This window comes from Periplaneta americana, chromosome 3 (assembly GCF_040183065.1).
Source record: "Periplaneta americana isolate PAMFEO1 chromosome 3, P.americana_PAMFEO1_priV1, whole genome shotgun sequence".
NCBI lineage: Eukaryota > Metazoa > Arthropoda > Insecta > Blattodea > Blattidae > Periplaneta > Periplaneta americana.
Genome location: NC_091119.1, coordinates 117,542,852 through 117,564,969, shown reverse-complemented (window position 1 = coordinate 117,564,969; position 22,118 = coordinate 117,542,852). Strand labels below are relative to the sequence as shown.

General features: G+C 34.8%; 1 protein-coding gene across 2 annotated transcripts in view; it reads left to right on the top strand.

The window, feature by feature from the left end:
- The window catches only part of PIG-T (phosphatidylinositol glycan anchor biosynthesis class T), a 47,105-nt gene that overhangs the window by 5,168 nt on the left and 19,819 nt on the right, over nt 1-22,118 (top strand). Inside the window, exons 5-8 of one of the 2 annotated variants that reach the window (XM_069821387.1) lie at nt 3,692-3,874; nt 4,294-4,495; nt 10,500-10,652; nt 14,174-14,420. In XM_069821387.1, the coding sequence (XP_069677488.1) occupies nt 3,692-3,874; nt 4,294-4,495; nt 10,500-10,652; nt 14,174-14,420 (785 nt within the window). The remainder of the gene's footprint in view (nt 1-3,691; nt 3,875-4,293; nt 4,496-10,499; nt 10,653-14,173; nt 14,421-22,118) is intronic. The other variant, XM_069821389.1, reaches the window with a different exon arrangement.

Sequence of the window (22,118 nt, the reverse complement as noted above, 5' to 3'; positions counted from 1 at the left end):
ATCACTATTAAATCGCTCGGACACGCCTCGTACTTCATCTTGCTTCTATTTATGAATTTTGTGAATGAAAAGGAAGATACCATTGAAGAAATCTACCAGGCAATCTGTTTGGGAAGACAAAATGAAGGCAGTGTAACATGAAAACTGTTGCCATTTATTTTTCATAATCTATAAATGCATTCTAGAAGGATGGGAGTTTTTCCCAAATTAGACCTCAGTTTGACACTATTGCGTACACAACACAATTCATATTGTGAGACTTATTTCTCCCATGTTTGATGTAATATCTCAGGGATAGTTTTCTCAAAGTTGAGACAATCGTCACGTTGAGATCATCAATATCTGTGGATTGCTGTGCATAGGCATTACTCTTAAAAAACCCTGAACAAAGGAATTTGGTGGCAGCAGGTGTGGAGAATTTGGATGCCACGTAATAGGTCACCACGACTTTATCAGGCAAATGTTGAATGTTATTCATGATGTTCTTTTCCTCAATGAGTTGATGAGTCATCCTGCTGGAACACCATGCCCATGTTGCTTTCCTGTTGCAGCTGTGGTATGAAAAAAAAATTTAATCTGTTTCTGGAGATCACAGTGTGTAATGCCTGAACACATTACATATTTGTAAATGTAGATTTAATTGAATTCTGAATGGTCACTGTTACATGCTTCAACCTACTTGTAATTATGAATTTTGTGAATGAAAGGGAAGAAATGTACCAGGTGATCATTCAGTCACGGTAGTCCAGTGGCTAGTGTGTTGGACTCATAATCCTGTGGACCCAGATTTGTTCTCCAGCATAGCCATAATTCATGACCTGTGTTGGGCAAGCCCATGGTTCATGTAACATATAGATTTCCTCCAGAAGCTCCAGTTTCCCTATGACAGCCCAACAGTTTTCCATCATCTCATCTCATTGCGGGTGTAGTTCGACCAGCATCCTATGGTACCCTGTCCAATGACTGCTGGTAAATTGGTCTACCCAGCTGGCTTCACATGGGTGATTGACAAACGGTCAAGTACCAGCCATTAATAAAAAAGTTGTATGACATAACTATCTCTGCTGACAGTCGTCTAAGACTCCTCCTCATGGGACTTGCTGTCATACCAATACTAACAGCAGTGTCAGTTTTGAAAACATGCCTATGGCCCCCAGTGTATGTCATGTTAACACATCCACTTCGAACTTCAGTATGTGATACTATAACCTTACAGACAAAACTCTTCACAGATACACATCATGCATAATGTGGCCTGCCCAAGTGATGTGCAACTTGAAAATGGGTCACAGTTCTGCCATCTATCCGCAATATGCGGAAGTCGAATCATGCAAGTGAAGTGGGTAGGCATTAGACACACACACACACTTATAATTCGGAGCTCTCTGAACATCGTAGTCATTAACAATAATGTTGAACTGATGTTATACCAGTAGCATGTGATGACATCACATTTAGGTAAGCACCTCCTGTATCCATGCAACATCTAGACAGTAGTTTGACTCTTACTGTCTATATACCTAGGATATAGGCAGTTGTTTACTCAAAAGTGGTTCATGACACCCTATTGCATTACACTTTAAAATTTTGCAAACTGCAATACACATTTTGCTAGTTGTCTTGAAGTAAATGGCATTTTGCTTATTCAGTCATTGCTAAGTGACTGTCTGCCTTGTTTTGCGTGAAAAAAAAACAATGCTATAAAACTCCCATGTTTTAAGATCATATTAGAACTAAAATAACCTTTGTATCACTTCTGATATTATTTTTATAGTGATTTTATTTTCTGTCCTCCCAAACAGATAAAACTGTAGTTCCGTATTGTAGGGTATCATAATATTCTTATTTCAAACTCAGGAACTATTAAGAAGCTTCATAATTAACAGGTTGAGTGTTCCAGGAAAGGCTGCTGGGGAAATCATTTTTAACTATCACAGTTCTTTTCTTTATCTTCTACTGCTGCTACTGCTTACACAAAGGTTTAACCACCCTTACCTATTCTGAGTTCACTGAACTTTCTAGCATTTTCCAGGTTTTCTAATTCTGTTGTAATTTAAAGCTACTTTTTATTTATTTATTTATCTGAACATTTAAGTATGTGGGTAAGTAATGTTGTAAAGTATAGTGTACAGCTCCTGTGAAAGATCTGAAAGTCTTGCGCCATTGAGATGTAAATGGCAGGTATCTGTTTGTGGGCAGGTGTAAAATCCACTTGAAAAATGTTTTTCTCTTTGTCAGTCGTTTGCTTATTCTCTAACAGGTGCTTATTATGAATTGCTTTGTGTTATATTACAGAAGTTTTAAAAATATTCATCAGTAACATTTGTAAGTGTGTGTATGTATGTGTGTGTATTTAAATTGCTTATACAGAGTGTCCCAAATTGATGTTTACACATTTTGAAACACTATTTCTCAGCAACAAGCTGAGACAGAAATACGATTTTTGCGGTTTTGTATTCCTTAAGCCTATATATGTTCAAATGGCCCCTTTCTGCCACAGTACACTCCTAACAACGACGTACAACAGAGTGACATACCAACTGGATTGTTGCTAATGCAATATTACAGGCATGTTCAATCTGAACTCTCAGTTCCTCCAGTGTTTGTGATTTTGTGATGTACACTGTGTCCTTTAGAGCTCCCCAAGTCTTGAGGAGTTAAATCCGGAGATCGAGGTGGGAACTCTGCAGCACTTCCTCTTCATCCTATCCATCTTTGATTGAGTGTGCGATCGAGAAAATTCCTAACATTGACATGAAAATGAGCTGGAGCCCTGTCTTGTTGAAAGTAAAGCCCATTTCCATACTCAAAGTGATCATTAAGACGTGGAATCGTGGTTTCCAACATTTGCAGGTATTTCTCACCTGTGACAGTCCCTTCAAAGAAGTACGGCCCAATTATTCTTCTGGAAGACAGATCACACCACACTGTTAATCCTGGAAAATTGACGACCTTTTCTTGGAAGATATGTGGGTTTTCGTTAGCCCAGTACACACAATTGTGCCGGTTAATTATGCCATTAAATTTAGATGTGGCTTCATCTGACCAAACAATTAAGTCTTGAAAATCTTCTTTTCATCACACATGTTCAAGAACCATTCACAAAATTTCAGTTGCCTATCTGGGTCATCCTCATTTAGTGTGTGGATAAGTCTCGGAATGTAAGACTTCCCATTTTTGAGCTCGCAAAATTCAATGAACACTGGGTTTATTGATACCAATCTCATGAGAACATTGCCTCATTGACTTCTTTGGGGATTGTGCAAAAGCGTGCGTGACTGCATCAACACTCTTGTTATCGGTGGAACTTCTTTTTCTTCCGCAAAATTTTACCTTACTGATATAAATATAAGTTTCTCCTCCTTTCTGTTGTTGATGAAAAACTAAAATATGTTTTCAGAATGAGTGAAGGAGAGTTCCTCACATTAAAAGAAGTGGTTCAGCAAATTGATATCATCATCATGGTAGTCAAAAATAAAAATACAGAAGGTATAAGATATCAACTAATGAAAAAAGGGGCTGGTTCTGTCAGCTTCAAATTTATCAAACTAAAGTTTTAAAATGTCAATCAGATATACAACAGTTATTATTGCTGTGAGAAAATATATGCTTTAACATTTTTCACATTTGAGATCACATGGTTTTGAGATAAGTTTATTTTTATTGACTAAGATTATATAAATTATTTCAGAATACAAACTGCTCCCAGATGTCAATGGAGTTGCGTCAGACAGTTTCCCTGGTTTATGATATGGTTATACTGGGTACTGGCAACCAGGATTGGTCAATAAAGAAACTTTTTGGAATTGGCTTGAGTGGTGCTTGCCCTCTTGCCACAATGAGCAATGTGTATATAGATACTACCCTAAACGAGGTACAGTACAGTCTTCTATTTTCTTACATTATGCATTATTTTAGTACATTAAAATTAATTATTGTAAGTCGCATATTGATTTGGAAATTATGATGTTGCATAGATAGCGTAGGTTATATTTGGTATAATTTGTTAATGTTAGAAGTGAAAATTGCGTTTCAGTGTAGTGAAGAAATTTGTGAATGGAGTATGGAAAGTACCAGTTATTTAATAAAGAATATGTTCTAATTTCACTTTCTTATCCTTCAGTTTAGTTTTGTTGTAGCCTGTTATGAATAAATATGCACAATGCATTTTAGAAATGTGTTCAATTCAATGCATATATTAGTACAAACGTATTTACTACCATAATCACGATATATAATATTTTTTACTGTGAAATAATGATTGTAACAATGATGAAGCTTGTATTGTTACAGACAGGAGCTTCCTTCCAATTGAATCCGATTCCACCTGCTGTTATTACAAGCATTCGTGGTGGTTATGAGAGTAAATTTGCTGTTTATGATATAAAAGCACTTGACATTGAGGGAATGTTCAACATAGCAGCATTTTACAGTTCCCCACGTGTTTATGGAGTCAATCTGCCTCCTGTATTACACGCAAATAGATACATTGTTGGTAAGTTTTATGAACAGAAGAAAAAATTTTAGTTAATATCAGTATTTGAATTACAATTGAAGGGTTGATAGGAAAAACAACCCATGTCAAAAAAAAAACTTTTTTCAGGGGAGCGAAAAAACATATCTTGTTATGTGAAAAGGATAAGAAACTTAAAGTATAGGTATAAATACCCCAATGCTTTATAAATATATTGCTTGTATTTTAAGCATACACAGACGCCACATGATTTTAGCTTTCCATTAGTACCAATATCTCATTTTCGGCTAAAACTGACATGGGTTGCTTTTCCTATCAACCCTTCAATTTTTTTCTTCATATTGAAATATAATTACGATGTAAAATAGTATTTTAATTATGGTTCATTTCTCCATGGAATATAATTATGACTAGAGCCTGGAAGTTAGGCAAAATGCCTTTTTCATTGGGTACATTTGCCAAAGAGTTTAAAAGAGAAATATATGTTTCCGTACGTTTCGAGATGGTAGAACCAGTTTTTATTTTGAATTTTTTTTTTTTCTATTTTACTCCCACTGTCTCTTGAGTTTTAATGCTTTATTTTGCCTTCTTTTTTTTTTTTTTTGCATTTAATATATACAGAGTGTTCCGCTTATAAGTATAACAAAAGAAATAGCTATAACTTCTGAATTAATACAAGTATATAGTTGAAACCAACTGCTACAAAGAATGAAAACTGGGAATTTTTGTTACCTTATGTTCCATAAACCTCAACATGGCTTCCATTGGTGGCACGGGAAATATCCAACCGGTATTCAACCTCGACCCAAGTGTTATGAAGCATCTGTGGTGTAACATTGTTGACAGCAGCATAAATTCTTTCTTGTAAGTCTGCCAAATCACGTACTGGCGTCCTGTAGACCTGGTCCTTAACAAACCCCCACAGGAAAAAATCAGGTGGTGTTAGATCTGGTGATCTGGCAGGCCATGTGATGTACGGTGATCCTCTTCCGATCCATCTTGCAGGGAATTGTTCGTCTAAGAATGTGCGAACCATGTTGGCAAAGTGTGGTGGAGCCCCATCTTGCTGGAAAATTGCTCCATTTGGGAGTTGTGGCACAGCATACAGTTGCAACATATCCAGGTACGTGTTTGCAGTGACTGTCTTTTCAGCAAAGAAATAGGGACCAATGATTCTGTCACGCATGATCCCACACCAAACATTCCATTTAGGGGAATCCCGTTGGTGTTCAATTACGACACTTGGATTTTCCGACCCCCAGATGCGACAATTGTGTCGGTTTACTTTTCCACTGACGTGGAAGGTTGCCTCATCTGAGAAACAGACTCGAGTTAGAAATGTGTCGTCATCGTCCACTTTATCCAACATTGTTTCTGCAAAGCGTTTTCGTTCCAGTTTATCATTCGGCGTAATCATCTGATGAAGTTGCAGCTTGTACGCTCGCAAACGCAATCTTTTATGGAGCACTGTATGCACTGTTGTTGGTGGGATGTTCAACTGCACACTAGCCTGTCGAATGGATTTCCGCGGGCTTCTCTGAAATGCCTCGCGAATGCGTTCGACATTTTCGTCAGACACTTTACGCTTGGAATGTTTACCTGCATTAGACAACAAACTTCCTGTTTCTCTGAGCTGCCTATCCCATTTCATTATTGAGACGTACGTCGGTACAGCTTCCCTCGGTCTAAGATTGTACTGACGGCGAAACAAGCGCTGTACACGAATTATGGATCTATGTTCTGATAATGACAGCACACAAAAGGCTTTCTGCTGTGGCGTCCACATGCTGACTAAAGATACGATACGAATTCTCTTATTTAATGATCTGCGCATGCGTGAGTCTTCTAAAAATAAGTAACAACAATGGATTAAAACTTCCCAATTTCCTCTTTACAATGGTACCAATCTTAACCCATTTGCATGCATTGTTATGAAATTATAACTATTTCTTTTATTATACTTATAAGCGGAACACGGTGTATATATATATATATATATAAAATCAGTACAAGGAAAAAATTGTATGAATTCCGAATATATTAAAAATATAAGTGAAAAGATTTTTTTATTTTATAAATGAAACACCGTCTAGAGTCAACCGCTTTTTTTCGTATTTTTAACGCTACTTCACAGACAATGTGATCTACTATTTCACTGAAAATGTTGTTATAGCGCACAACTCAGGGATTGTTTTCTGTTATATTCATTTTATGAACTTCCACGGTCACTGAGGAAAACAAATTTTAAACGCCGGTGGACTCAACCCTATACATGGTGTTATGTCGACCACCATATTAAAAATACATGTAAATGAACGTGTACTCTCATTCCGGTCAATATCGACCTCCATTTGGATGTTTTTATTATTATTTACTTTTCTATTTTTTATTTTTCCTTTATTTGGTATAGAAAAATGCGAACTTTAATACTGTTATTTTAATGTGCATACATTAAATAGGTTAAATTTAAGAGCAAATATTTAATTAATTAGCAGACAAAATTACGTCAAACTACACACAACATTATCACATTATTAATGTACTAATTAATAAAATAGCCCTGAAAAATACAGAAAATACAGTTTCCATGTCCTAATTAATATCATAACTCTGAAAATCAACACCAAATTTTACGAATTCCTTTTTCCTCCATAGGAACAGAAGCACTTAGTTTTCTTTCTACCTGAACATAGTCAATAAGACTCACATCCTCCACCTCAGGATATTTGAACTGGAATCCATCACAATTTCTAACAAAACGAAGTTCAAGTCCTTCTCCTGGAACCACTTCCTCAATGCAACCGATATAAAATTTAATTGTCTTTTTAGTTGGGAACTTCACTAAAAGCTGATCCCTGATTTAGGGTGATCGAAATTGTCATTATCATTGTTATCTTCCTCTTCAACTCACTCATCTGACGAATCTTCAGTGGAATGTCGTCTGTCTTCATCACTATCACTGGACTCCTGGTATCCTCTCTGTTTTCTTTTCTTGGTGGTTTTCTTGGCTTCTCTTTTTCTGGTCTCCTCAGTTGAGACAGGATGAGAGATTTTTCATTTGACTGAGATGTTCCGCCTTCAGTAGGCCTACTGATACAATATTTTTTCCTGGTTCAATTTCAATTTTCCTTTTTCTTTTCTTGGCAGCTAATTATTTTTCATATCTCATGCCCTGGAGCACTTTGATGACCGCTTCTCCCACCATTGCCGGTGTGGACTGAGATTCTGGAGACTATGTCAAACCTGATTGTGGTAGTTTATTAAGGACTCTTTGTGGCTGGAATGGATTAATTCCACAGGCCTGCATGGTCGACTCTGTACTGGAATACAACTTCAACTTCTGACATCTCTCAATAATATGGAAAAATATTTTTTGTTGTAATATGTTGTTAAGCTTAAAATTCTGATTACAGAAATACAGTTATTTTGTATTGCATTACAGTTAAACAAGGCTAAATTGTTAAAAGTTAGACAGAGTACTTTTTTGTTACTATTTTTGCTATTGGCAACAATGAATTTTACATAATCAAGGACGCAAAATACGTTTGGCACTACCTTGCGAGATTGAAAGGGGAAGTGTTATCAGTCTGCTGGAAGCAAGCAGTGGCGGCTAGTAGGCAATTCTATTGGAATAAACACGTGAAATTAGAAAGTGTACACAGTGGTCGAATCTAGACCCCCAGGTCGACTCTAGATGGTTCCACGGCACCTAAATTACAAAAATTAAACGTTATTTTTGCATAATGGGGATCTCTATTGAGAATCTCACTCCACATAACTACATTTAAATTATTTGTGGTGGCATGCCTACAAACCAACCCTAAACTGATCAGTCGACTGAAAGTGTTAATGGGACCAGTTGCTATTATTTCATGTCACATCCTGAGGCAGTTGGTTGTCTCGTCTGAGAGCTTCAGTTTCTACAGAGAGAAAAAATAAATAAATTTTCTGACAAATTGAATCATATTGAAAGTGATAGCAGGATTGACACATTAGTTTTCTGCTGTTGTTGCTGGTATGAGTCCATCTACAATAGCATGTTTACTTCAGAGGAAGTATAACGATCTTTTTTCATGATGGAAAACATTTTCTCTGACAGACTGCTGACTATAACAGTAGAGAACATCTTGTTGTGGCATTTGACCAAGCAAATTAAGAATAAGTACTGAAGCATAATACACATGTTTATTAAATAACCAATATTAAATTATTATTTTGATTATTTTACTGTGTATTTTCGTAGTTTTTAAATGCCTATTTTTATTGTTTTACTGCCTATTTCCTGAATATTAAGTGCCTATTTGCCTGCCTATTTTAGCCAAAATAAATGCCTGATCTTCCGGGCTCTAATTATGACATAGTGTCAATATTTGAATTACAATTTATTTCTCTATGGAGTTTATTTCTGCAGATAGGAATATGATTATGGCTTGGTCATCTTTGAATTACAGTTTTATTTCTCCATGATGGCAGGGTATAATTATGAACTGGTGAGTGTTTGAATCTCAATTTGCTTGTTCATGGAGGGATATAATTATGACATAGAGACAGAGATGAATTTTCATTCTCTAAAATTCTCTTGATCAAGAATAAATTAGTAATATTTTCAAAGTAGCCATCTTATTTCTATTAAGCATGCTGCCTTATTTAGGTATACTGCTAATAACAAAAACTACTTCCCTATAGTAGATATGTCACAGTGGTAACACCGAATAATGAATACATAGGAAAATGATGATGCAGCTGTTTCATTATGCCAGTGATCGGCAGCGTCAGTGCTCTGTGATGTAATCCCTCAGAGCAATTGTGCTCTTCTTTAAGAACATCGTCAGAGCTCTGAATGGCGAAGAATAGCTGATAAGCTTCAATTGAACTCTAAATTGATGTCCTATACATCTGATTTCATGCATATGATATACATATACATTCCTGATAGTACTGACAGCATGATAAATTAAGATAGATATTTTAATTCTTCAAAATTATTACATATTGACAGTAGAATTCCTATGGACACAAAATGAAATTACTGTAGCAACTGCAATGCAAAGAAACACTTAACAGCTTGTCTTTCAATTGTTGTATTACACTGCCAATCATCTTGCTCACGTTTGTCATGTTCATCGGAATAACATTCTGAAAAATTATGCTTTAAATTTAACCCTTTTACATGCTGGAGTACCTTACAACAAATTGAAAAATTTGTCGTCTCTATATTCCATAAATATAAATGTTTTCACACTGATAACAATGTTTATATGTGAATGGTCTTTCACTAGTACTTTCTCTGCCAAATCGTTTACACTCACTTCAATATATAGATAAATTGCCACATATGAATAAAGTCAGAACTTAACGAATTTTCCTAACTACCTATTATTACAACTGTACATATTAGGTTGCCGCTGCTCAATGGCTGTGCTCCTCTTGTGGTGCTTGTCCAGTCTGACCTTGCTCTGACGTCACAAATGCACAATCTGCTGACCACTGCATTATGCTATTTGTAATAGTAATGTACATGATAGTTATGGAGAAATAATGGACTGATGACGGAGAAGAGAATCAGCCCTGACAGAGACTGCCCGAACATGTTATAACAAATTCTCATTAATTTCTTGGGCATTGAAACTGGTAAATGGATATAGAGACTGTTAGAAATTTTATTTAACAACTTCACTGTTTTCGAACTTAATAACCATTGTGCTTAGAGTTTTGGCTTGTAATTTTGTTACAAACTCACTCACTCTCTCATTTTGTCACATGATAGTTTCTCACTTGATAGATTGAAGTTCGACCTGTGTCAAATTGTGTGATATTTGTACTTGACCAGAATGGCTGAGTTTTATTTTCCCTACCATTTCATTTCTCCATTGTTCCATAAACTCATCTATCCTGAACTACATCTTTTATCTGAAGTGTCATCAAATCAACTATATTAATGTAAATAGAATCATGCAGAATTGTTTGGAGGCTTAGAAACTACACTGCAATGGTCGCATTGATGCATGAAATTTGTTACTAACAGGCTATGGTCAGGAACATGGAGGAATTGTTACAAAGCTTCACAATGGACATTGGAAGGCATTGGATATTATATATCTGGAAAATATTCCATGGTTTATTCCAATCTACCTCCATACACTCAAGATTGTTTCCAATGGAATGGAAATTAAACCACGTAAGTTTAAAAAATGTCATATTAAAATAAATAAAAGCAGACTTAATATATGTACATTTGTGGAAAGAAAAAAATCACTGGTGCCCATGTGGTGCAGCTGTACTGAAATTTTGTATTACACTATCTTTATAATTATAAAAACATGCCCAGAAAAACCAGTTAACCCCCACTTTTTTAAAATGAAGAAACAAAGTTTTGTGAATGAGGCTGGAAAAAATATTACATATTGTCTTGATTTATTTTTGTGAATATGAGGTACGCAACACGCACGCACACACACTCTCTCTCTCTCCCATTGATATGGCCATTCCTCTGTACAGTGTTGTGTATATCTCCATCAATTGAATAATTGAAGTTCCTGTCCAGGCTGTTGCCTGCAACCCCCCCCCCCCCATAATTACATTATCTTTTTTATCAAGATATTTAGTAAGTGCAGAAAGATGCCTTACAACATTATACAGAGAAGCATTGGGTTTGATAAAGCTGGTAACAGAATATTTCTCACCCAATGAAGCCTGGAGCTGTTGACTTATTCCTCTGCCATGACTGCTACCTAACAAAAATATCTTTCTGCTATGCTTGGACTCCGATACTGACTTGAAAGTAGCATCAGTTTCAGGTTGTAGAGAATCCAGAACAGAAAATCTGTTGCTCAGTTCCACTTCAGTGTTAGTGGTAGCAGTGGCAGTACTAGGGATACTGGAACTCTTTTCTTTACGCTTCATATTAGAGACCATCTTAAAATCCTGGTGATTTACTTCTAACATTAAGCATTGTAGATTTCAAGGCTGAAATTTCTTCATTAGCAAGCTCTAATTGTTTGCGTAATTGGTTTCTGCTTGTTCCTTTATAATATCTAATTGTTTACAGTATTTACACCTCCATTGACTATTTAAATTTTCAGTATTAGTATTCGCACAGTCCCAATGAAATCATATGTTACACTACTTAGAATCAACACCTTGACTTATATCTCTTTGACATGCATCACACTTATCTGACATAATGCATGTTTTCACTTTGCTTATCTTCTGTTATTCACACGACACTAGACATACACTTCTAGACTTACTATACTGGACTAAACTAGGCCTAAACTGTAATAAGACACGAAATTGTTAAGTAAGGTGGTTGTTTTAGATCGAATAATTGCCGAGATTAGTGTTGAGTCACTTTTTACCTCTGAATTATCTTATTTCTAATCTCTTTAGTAATGACTACTCCTAAAATCGGAGTCAAAACTTTTGGGATGACATAGTAAGTATCATTTGTTTTCTATCATGTTTTAACACTTTCCTGCAAAAAGTTATTTACAGTGTTATTCTTAGCACTATTCAACTTTCGCTGTGTTGCTTTTTAATTAAAAAATTGTTTTGTAAGTTGCACGAAATCTGTAAAATAAATGTAAAAACAAATTGAAACGAAAAATGAAACCCAGGAAGTGGAGAGAGCTTGGCCAGCTATGTAGATGGTGGAGGTTGGATTTCCTTGCTTTCTTTTTTTTGCGGAAAAAAAAAATCATCCAGAGTAGAGAGCTTAACATTCTTCATTCTGGTCATTAGTTGGTCAAGGAAACCTAACATTTTGGTCCGGGGAAGTCAGGGATTTTTTTTTTTTTTTTTTTTTTTTTTTTTTTTTTTTTTTTTTTTTTTGCAAATTAAAGTGTACATCCTGTGATATTTTGTCAGTTTGCTACATGCTCTGTTACATGATATTACTATCACGTGCGTCATTTTTGTGTTAATTTTCTAAATACTTTGTAGCACTGCTGTGAAATGTCGCAAAAAAGACTTCGTTTGGAAAATTTTAACTCATGGAGTAATAATCCTTTGCATAAAGGTGTAGCATTAGTCAGGAGTCAGAATTTGTGCATAGAGCTTGTCAGCTATTGTGTAGTGGTCTTCATGGCAACATTGGATCTCTGGCTACCAACATTATGCAAAGCTATCAGGTGCATATTTAAATGGCTTGGGTATAGTTCTGCTTGACGGTGTTCACTTAGAAAGTAATCTGTCATATTACTCGCCTCAAGTATTATTTAAAGTGACAGTTTTCTAATCTCACATTACGAAATATTTCGCTGTATTGCTTGGAACACACCATATATATGTGTTTCAACGCAGAGAAGTAAGTTGTAAGAGTATATAAAAATGTGTGAAATGTACTTTGTACTGCTAATGGCTTCATTGCCAAATGCAAGGCACTAAACAACAACTTTGTAACTGCACGCCCTGATGGGTTATTCAGATATCAATGACGGTAATTTTTTTTTCTTTCCAAAAGTGCACAGTTGTATCTATAATCATCCCCATTTTCGAATAGTTACCATGTTTGCAGAGATACATAGATAGCAAACTCAAAGCTGGTTAAGAACAGTGAAGTTTTAAAAATCCAGTTTAACTTGGAAGACCCAAATCTTACATTTTTGCATAAAAGAATCTATTCCTGAGTGAGAGGGCTCCAGGAAAAATTTACTTGCCATTTTGCTGAATGTTAAAACTCAACTCCGTTAGTTAACATTAAACAGTAATTAAAGTCTGACTCATCACGTTTGTGTAAAAATGAACACACCTCCACAGGTGCCCCACTAGTTATACGAAAGATGTCCAGCTGATAGTTGATTTCTTCACATGTGCACTGAGTGACAGTTGTGATTACATTGTGAATGCACTCACACAGCTGCTGGATATTTGTTACTCGTGTGGCATACAACCTTGCTGGCCATGAAATTGGGGAACTCCTCACTTCTTTGAGCCAGTGCGGTTGCCCATCTTGCTGAAGATGAAATGTGGATGTCTATGTTGAATTCGTGGGAACACAAAATGTTCCAGCAAGTTGAGATATGCAATGTCGCGTACAGTAGCCTCAGTAAAGAAGAAGGGGGTTCTATGACTGTTTCTTGCAGGAGACCATACCACATATTAAATTAAGGCTGTCTTTCTTGAACTGCTTTATCTCACGAAGAGGTTTGACTCCAGATCGATGTGTCCTGACACATAAAACGTAATGCACGACGTGAACATGGGACCATTATTGATGCTTTTCAACATGTCTTCTGAAAAAGCTGCTCTCTTCGGGTTTTAGTGCATAGACGTACAACTTAAGATACTTATGCACAAATTTGTGGATAGTTTATTTCCGTACATTCAGTTCCCATGAGGCTTCTTGGTTGGTCACGTCCATGCTTTTTAACTGCTGAACAAATCTCCAGAAATGTCTGTTTTCATGCGCTAATGTTCTTTCTTCCCATCAGGTATTCCTGATGGCTATGTTATTGCACAGCCACAATCAAGGCAACTTTCGCATACCACCAAACAACCTGTGTCTTTTCTAATGTATGCCATTTCCACTCTGCCTTACCTGGCATGGATCATCAAAATTAAAATTTCAAATGGGACATGGTGTAGAATTCTTCACACTGCCAGAAGGCCTTTGTCAACAATACGTAAATACTGAACCATATATTCCATCTTTTCACTAAACTATTGCGTTTGTCATTTACGTTATCTTTATGTAAACAGTTTTGAAGAGGTACATCCCAGGCAAGGCACGAACCCGTCCTTACTATTTGGAAGTTGTGCTGAGACTACCTCCCAGGTCTATGACAGAGATCTCCATTGATTTCGATTATGTATTCCTCAAGTGGCAGGAATATCCTCCAGATGCCAACCATGGCTTCTATATTGGTGCTGCTGTAATTACTGCTATGTTGCCAGTTGGAAGAAACTATACAGGACTGCCACAGGATGGAAGCACTATAACATCAAGGTAATGTTTCACAGTAATAAAATAAGATTAATTTCATATGGAGTACATTGTGAATAGTTACATTATCTGCGTGTACATTTATTTTATTCGATTTTTTATAGTTTACATTCAGGTATTTAGTGCATCATGTTAAATATACATTTTATAAGAAATTATCATTACACAGTATTATTATAAGTTGTGATCACTGATTTTGCTCGAGTTTTGTGGTTTTGGAGAGGAGAAATGAATTTACTGGGAGAAATTTAGTGTGACTTATGAAATAAAATGAATTTGTTGAAAAATAAAGCAGGTAATAAGCAAACTCTTGATTATCCGGTTTGTAGGTTACGAAGTTTATTTAATTTTTGTCATGAAATTTTGAATACATGTGAACAGAGCTTGAAATTTGTGTGTGTGTGTGTGTCTCAAAATGAGCTTGCTATAAAAATTGTCTGTAACAAGCTACCTTCCCCCCCCCCATTTTCTTTCTTGACACAAATCTGATTGTAACATAGTTTATAAGGCTTATAATTATGTATATTTCTTAGCTGATGACCAGACGAAATAGAGAAAACGATTATTGATTGATTGATTGATTACCTGTTGAAATTGGTCACAGTAATCTGTGTTGTCCTTCAATAATGAGTATGTTTGACCTGTGACCCATGAAAGGAAAATATTAACTGTATGAAGGTTAGCTTGTTATTAGAAGACTAGTAGGACGCCCAGGTGGCACATTTTGTTATATGGCTGAATGAACTAAACTGTAGCAATTGTGACTAAGAAGTAGAAGAAGATATTATCACGTTGATTTTCCGTATTGAATTTGAAAATGTGGACAATGAGAATGTTGAAGAGTGGTTGTGTGTAAATCCATGTAAACTGTGCTTTCGATTTATGACAATACAGTGACTGTCATGTAGAATGGAGTGGTGGGAAAGAGGAGTTCCTAGCCAAAAGAGAAAATGCATGTGTGCTGTATGTTGCAGCTTGGGAATGTGTTGATACTCCTCTAGATCAGCAGTTCCCAACTGTGGTCGGGAGTCTACTAGTGTTTCGAAAGGGGTTTATGGAACCAAGATGTGTTTTCAAATGGTTTTTAATTAAGCTTAACTTTGTCATGTTTTCTGATATTTGTGAGCTTGTTACAATTTTTTTTATCTGAGACTCTTGGGTCCTTTAGTTTAAGAGGAATAAGGTCGCCTGAGAGATTTCTCTTGGCTTGCGTGTTTTACTTACTTATCTACCCTTCTTAGCTTTTTAAATTCTCTAAATTTCAGTCTTCAGGATCGAATTTGAAAAGTGTTTGTCATTCAGAATAAGATTGCAGCAACAATAAGAAGTTAGTCGCCAAGTTGACGATGGAGAATTCGATTCATTTCCTATTCTCAGTGACTTTCTACAAATAAATGATGATGAACTCTTGTCCAATATAGTTGGAAATATGAAATAACAATTTTATTCATTAGCATTAAAATTTAAGGAAATATTTTTTTTCCTGTAATGGAATAAAAAAACAGTTGGATGAAAAGCCCTTCTTGGTGACAAAAATATTTTTCTCATCAAAGAAGAAGAGCAGCTGTAAAAATTATCTTCTGATTCGAGCTCAAAAATGTGTTTCCTACAGTTGCAGTTTTTGTTGCATGAACAATCATGAATCTTGATGTTTCCTGAATTGCAGTAAAACACTTAATGTCACTTGCATGAACATGTTAATATGAGTGTACATTTCCTTTTCTGGTCTAATATTCTTGAAGAACAAATATGGAAGTAAACTTAATGTTGAACCAGACTTGCGACTTAAAAGTATTTACAACTAGCCAGATTTTGGAAATCTGACAATTGCAAGGCAACATCAACAATCCATTGACAATCTTATGGTAAGCCAAGTCATGATATAACGTAAAATAACTTCGTATTTATATATTTCAAGTTTATATTAAAAAATTTGAAATAAAATCCAATATTGCTATCAGTTTATTAAGAATGTTTAATTCACTGTATTACTCAAATATTTAATAAGTAGAACATGTTTACTGGCCTAAATTATGCAAAATATATTAAGGAGACCGCCAAAATGAAGTACGAGCTTTAAACAAGAAAGAACTTAAATCATTCTCGAAAAAACAAGAAAATTACTGCCACTTTGTGGCATGTAAATTTGCACTAGCACTAAGTCCATTTTCTTCCCTAGCCATTATCATCCGATCATCTACATAACACACTGATAACACTTTATCTTTCACACGTGGTCCCAGTAATACACCAACATCATGACTTCCTTTGCACTCACCATTTGAATGAAACAACCTAAATTCATCACTCACCAACTCACCACTATTTTCCCACCTCACTTCTGATATTCTCATCACATCCACTCTGTTTCTTCTCATTTCTTCCTTCAGCCAAAGAAGCTAATAATAAATGTAATAAAATCAAAGTCATTTAAAAATACAGTACAGTACAGTACACTGAAAATAATAAAAACTAATTAATCTTATCTGCCAACTTACATTCTTCATAGATGAGCAGCATTTCCACCTTTTCGTCATTTGTGTACATTTTAGTCGATGCTTGTAACATATAGTTTATTCTGCTGAACACTGACAACAGAATGAGTGATCTTTGCTACATTTGTTTGCCCTGAGAGGTGGAGAGAGTGGAACAGTTAACTGACCTATTACCTCACTCTCCCAGGGCACCTGTAATGTTTATATCTAATTAAAATAATTATAAATCACCTTTACTGTACTGAGTAATCATACCATCAAGTTGTCAAATAGCACATCTTCTTCAACCACTGTGAATTCAGTTTTTATTATGCTTTTGAACGTTTTGTTTATTAGAGTAGTACATTGTGATGCTTTGTTGAGCAGATCTTGAAGAGCTTACATGAATGAATGCTATTAAAGAAAATTATGTCAGCACTCATTTCGTCTTAATGAATAATGCTACAAGACATACCCTTACAGTATTATTTCCCCCTTTTATTTGAACACGGCCATTTGGCAAAAACAATCTTTCACAGAAACAGGAATTAGTTATAAGCACAGTAAGCCTCGGTCCATGGTGCAAGCCTTTGGACTCTCCTCCGTAAAAAAAAAAGCATGCAGTAAAATATTACAAGTACTTTAATTTAAATATGTTAGAACTGCGTAGATGATATTGGTTACTACAAATAATAAACATTTTCTAGGTATGGGAATAACGGATATTTGAAAAGTTCATTATAATTATTCAGGGAGAAGTTAATTTTATCTTTGAGTAAATTCTTGTGTGAGGGCCACTGCTTGTATTCATTACTGTGTGAAGTAAAGAAAGTAATATGCACATAAAGATAGCTACAGAATAGAATCACTGTTATGCATCTTAAGTGGATGATGCAAATAGAAAAGTGAAGTAGAATTGTTTTATAAATTTTTCAAGATGTTAAACATTATTATGACATATGTATAAATATTAGATCTGCTATTCTACATCTCTGATGACACAGCTGTAATCGGTGAACAGCAATGTAGAAATTAGGTGTAGGGTTTCTCAGATCATTTCCCATTTTAAAATATCTGTACTTTGTGTCATAATGAGAACAACATTTGTTTGAACATTCAATCTGTTTTTTTTTTTAATTTTTTCTAGTCTTTTTATTCTCTTTCCTGTTCTTTATTTCAGTTTTTGTTTGTTTACTAGGTTTCTCTTTTGTGATCTTTCTTGTTTTCTTTTATTTAATTTCACTTTTTTTGTTCTGTGTTTTATTCTTTGTCTGATGAGGTAGTCACATAGTTGGAAAAGCTGAAAGTATTTATTTCTTAATAAATATTTGAAATGTGACGAAAGTATTGTATACGGTAAAAGAATCTCTTATACTTTGACAGGAGTATGCATTTCCTGATGTATCTCCATCTGTCCATCCATACACAGTGTCTTGCCTCGAAGCTTTATGTATGGAGAAGAAATAGTACAATTTTTTACTCATGGAATTTTTTAGAAACTATAACCCAGTTCACAATTTAAGTACCAATAACTAAGTTCTGCCTGTACATATTTTAGTTACTAAATTTTATTTTCATGTTTGGATGCCATTCCAAAATATAGTAGTCACATCACTATCGATTTTCTTGCTCTTTTTTTTCTAATACTATTACCAAATATTTTTTTACTGCTTTTTTCTAATTCTTTCTTACAATCTGTCCTACATAATTTCTTACCTTCGTTTTATTGTCATCTCTTGTGGCTACATCATCATTGGCAATTGAATGATTACAATACTTATTATTAATTCTGAGGTTCATGGGTTCACACCTACAACAGGGCAGTACATTTTTCAGAGTGATTATTACGAAGGCCGATCTAAAAGTAATGCATCACATTTTTTGACATAATTTTTAATATACAGCTTTGTGACTTATACAATGTATAGAAATATACTTCCCACTTCTTTTTCAATTTACTTTATCCTATTTTCACGAGGGGTGCAACTGCAGAACTAGTTCAAAATGGCTGCTGTCTTTGAGAAGCAAGTGCTGTAATTGAAATTCTTGTTTGCAGGGAACATCCACAAAAAATTATAGCAAGTGTATGGGGAAAATGCTTTCAATCACAGTGCAGTTAGTTGTTGGATACAGAGAATATCAGGACAAAATAGACATGTTGATATTTACGACTTGTCTTGCAACAGAAGACCACAGTCTTGCAAACTGAGACAGTTGTTGAATGCATTAACAACATGGTCTTGGTAGAAAGGTGCATCACTGTAAAAGAAATGTCTCTTATTCTGGGTATTGGGGAAGCAAGTGGATATCACATGTTAGAAGAACTGAGATATTTCAATTTCTGTGCAAGGTGTGGGTTTCAAAGCATCTGAGTGACACAAAAGGAAAGTTTTAAAACCATATGCGTGAAACTGCATTCTACAGTATAAGAATGAAGACAACAAATTTCTTTAAAAAAGTGTGACAGGAAATGAAATGTAAGTTCAGCATTTTGTTGGAGAACAAGAGACAGACAGTGGAGTGGAGAGTCTCGAAGGAAGGAAGAAAAAATTCAGATCTGCATCTTCAACAGGGAGGGTCATTGTAAATATTTTTGGGACTCTGAAGAACTCTTACTAGTATACATAATGCCAAAAGATGCTGCTTTAAATTCTAAGTCGTATGTGAACATACTGAAGAAGCTTCGTTCTCAATTGTGCTGTGTTCGACCAGATCAGTGACTGGAAGACCTTCTGCTTCACAACAATACTAGGTCCCACAGTCAGCACACTAAGGAAGAAATTTCAAAAGTTGGGTGTAAAGTTCCATCCCATCCACTGTACAGCCTTGATCTGGCTTCTTCAGATTACCATTTCTTTGGAAAACTGAAAAACTCCATTCAAGGCACAAAGTTTGAGGACGATGTTTTGCTTGTCATTGTGAAAAAGTTCCTGAAATGTGCTGGTGGTGACTTTTACCGAGCAGGCATACATGCTCTTATTCAGAGATGGCATACAGCTATTTTAGAAAACAGTTTCTTCCTAAAAGATGTACAGTTTCCCTGAAAAGGAATGAGACAATTGAATATTCCTAAGTCTCAGATGTAAAACACTGTGCATGATCAGAGACCAGAGCACTGATACACAAGATAACGAATATTGAGTTACTTATATTCAAGCTATTTGGTTTGTTACTAGCATCGTTCCGGAATTCACTTCAAAAACTGCAAAAAATATGATAATATTACGTAAATAAAAGATAAATATATACGTAAATCGTGTAGTTAAATCGACACTGGACCTTCATGACTAGATTGACACTCCGCACAGAAAGTAAAGCTTTTGTATCGTTGCAATAGCTCAGATGCTAAGATCTCTGCATGTTGTGTAGAAGAGAGCGAGTTCGATTCTTAGTCTATATCAACGATTTTCTTTTCTAAATAACGTTCAAATAGACTTTTACAAAGTCCTCAGATTAAGTGTTATGATCACAGAAATTATAAAATTACAAGTTATAATATTATAAACGTTAATCTAATGAATGCATTTATACACACACACACACACACACACACAATGTAAATGCATATATTATGTATATTAAAAACTAACAATTAAAATGAAATTAAAAAAATATTCCTAAGCCACACAGACAAACGTTTACAAAGGTTTAGAGTCCTTAGGCTATGTCATTTGTTGAGTAATTATTACAATATTTTATTAGTAGCTTTCCCATATGAAGGGTACACGGAAATAACGATCAAGGTCCATTTTAGAAAGTTGCGAGAAAAACGAATTTTAAAGTTTAAGCTCTTAATACTTTGTTATGTGTGTATTTAATAGAAATTGACGTAGTGGAATGTCAAGAACGATGATTTCTTATTACTAGCTAGACCACATGATAGTAGGGCCTACTTCCTTTCCACTATAAGATAGCATTATTAACTCAATTTCGATTTTTGATGGACCTTGATCGTTTTTCCCATGTACCCTTCATATGTGTAATAAATGCACTCGCACAAAACAATTTTTGTTAAAAGTGTGGCTTTGGATTATTTCATTCTCACCCCTTCAGTTGATTTTAACTAATTTATCTATGTGTTTTCAATAGTGTTTAATTTAATGTGCATTCAATTCTATTCATGTTATGATTGAATGAATAAGCACTGTTGCAGTTATTGATTAATTACATACATTAATACTAACTATTAAATGCATGTGTTAAGTAACTAATTGCAGTATCTTTTGCAAAATCTTGAATGTTTAAGTTGTCAATAATATTTCTGTACTATATACTATAAGACGTTAAAAGAATTTGCAATAGAGTTGGGATCCTCTACTTTATAATCACTAATTTTAATGAAAAAATATTTTCTTTCTTAGGATATCTACAAGTTTAACTTCAATAATATTCCGAATAGCTTTAATTGCATTATCTGGATTTTGTGCTTTTCTATTCAAATGTGTTCTATTTCCCTCTTTCATTAATTTTGATAAATTGCACTGTACTTCTTGTAGTATTTAAGAATATGAGGATAGTTACATTCCAGCTCATTACATGTAGATTCTTCTTTTTAATACATGAGATTTTTAAGTCCCTGCATTATCTACATGTTTTTATTTTTGAATTTTTTCACAACATTGAGTGGAGAACATCCACTGAAGTGATTCTGAAATGAAGTGAAAAATACAATACATTTACTCTTAATATCAGCAGTACCAGTAACATATACGTTTTTCCAAGATTCATTTTGTAGACATAAATGTAAATAATCACTATATACAGCATTTACGACCCTTTTTTAGTTTTTAAATTAATATTTTGAAATTGTTCAGTGACATTGGAAACACTTAGGATTTGTTTATCATGTTCATACAAGCCATTGATTATAGGTGCTGTCGAATAGGAATTCAGTCTAATTCAGTGTACAAAACCTTTATCAATGGCTGTGCTACTTCAGCTTGTATGCTGGTGGGAAAATGAGTCTACGACTAAGGTTTCCAGTTTCAAGGAGTGAATTTAATTTACTTTTACGGAAAAGTTCCGTGAGATAATCTATGTTTATGTCACTACAGATCACAAATTCCATATGAGATTTATAAAGTATTTTCTTTACAAATTCAATGTTGGCTATAAATATTAATAAATATTAAGAAATATGAATGATTGTAGTTAGAAGTCTGATTTACATTATAAAAAGCAAGAAGTTACATTCCTTGGCAAGATTCGAACTTTTCGATGTTTGGTT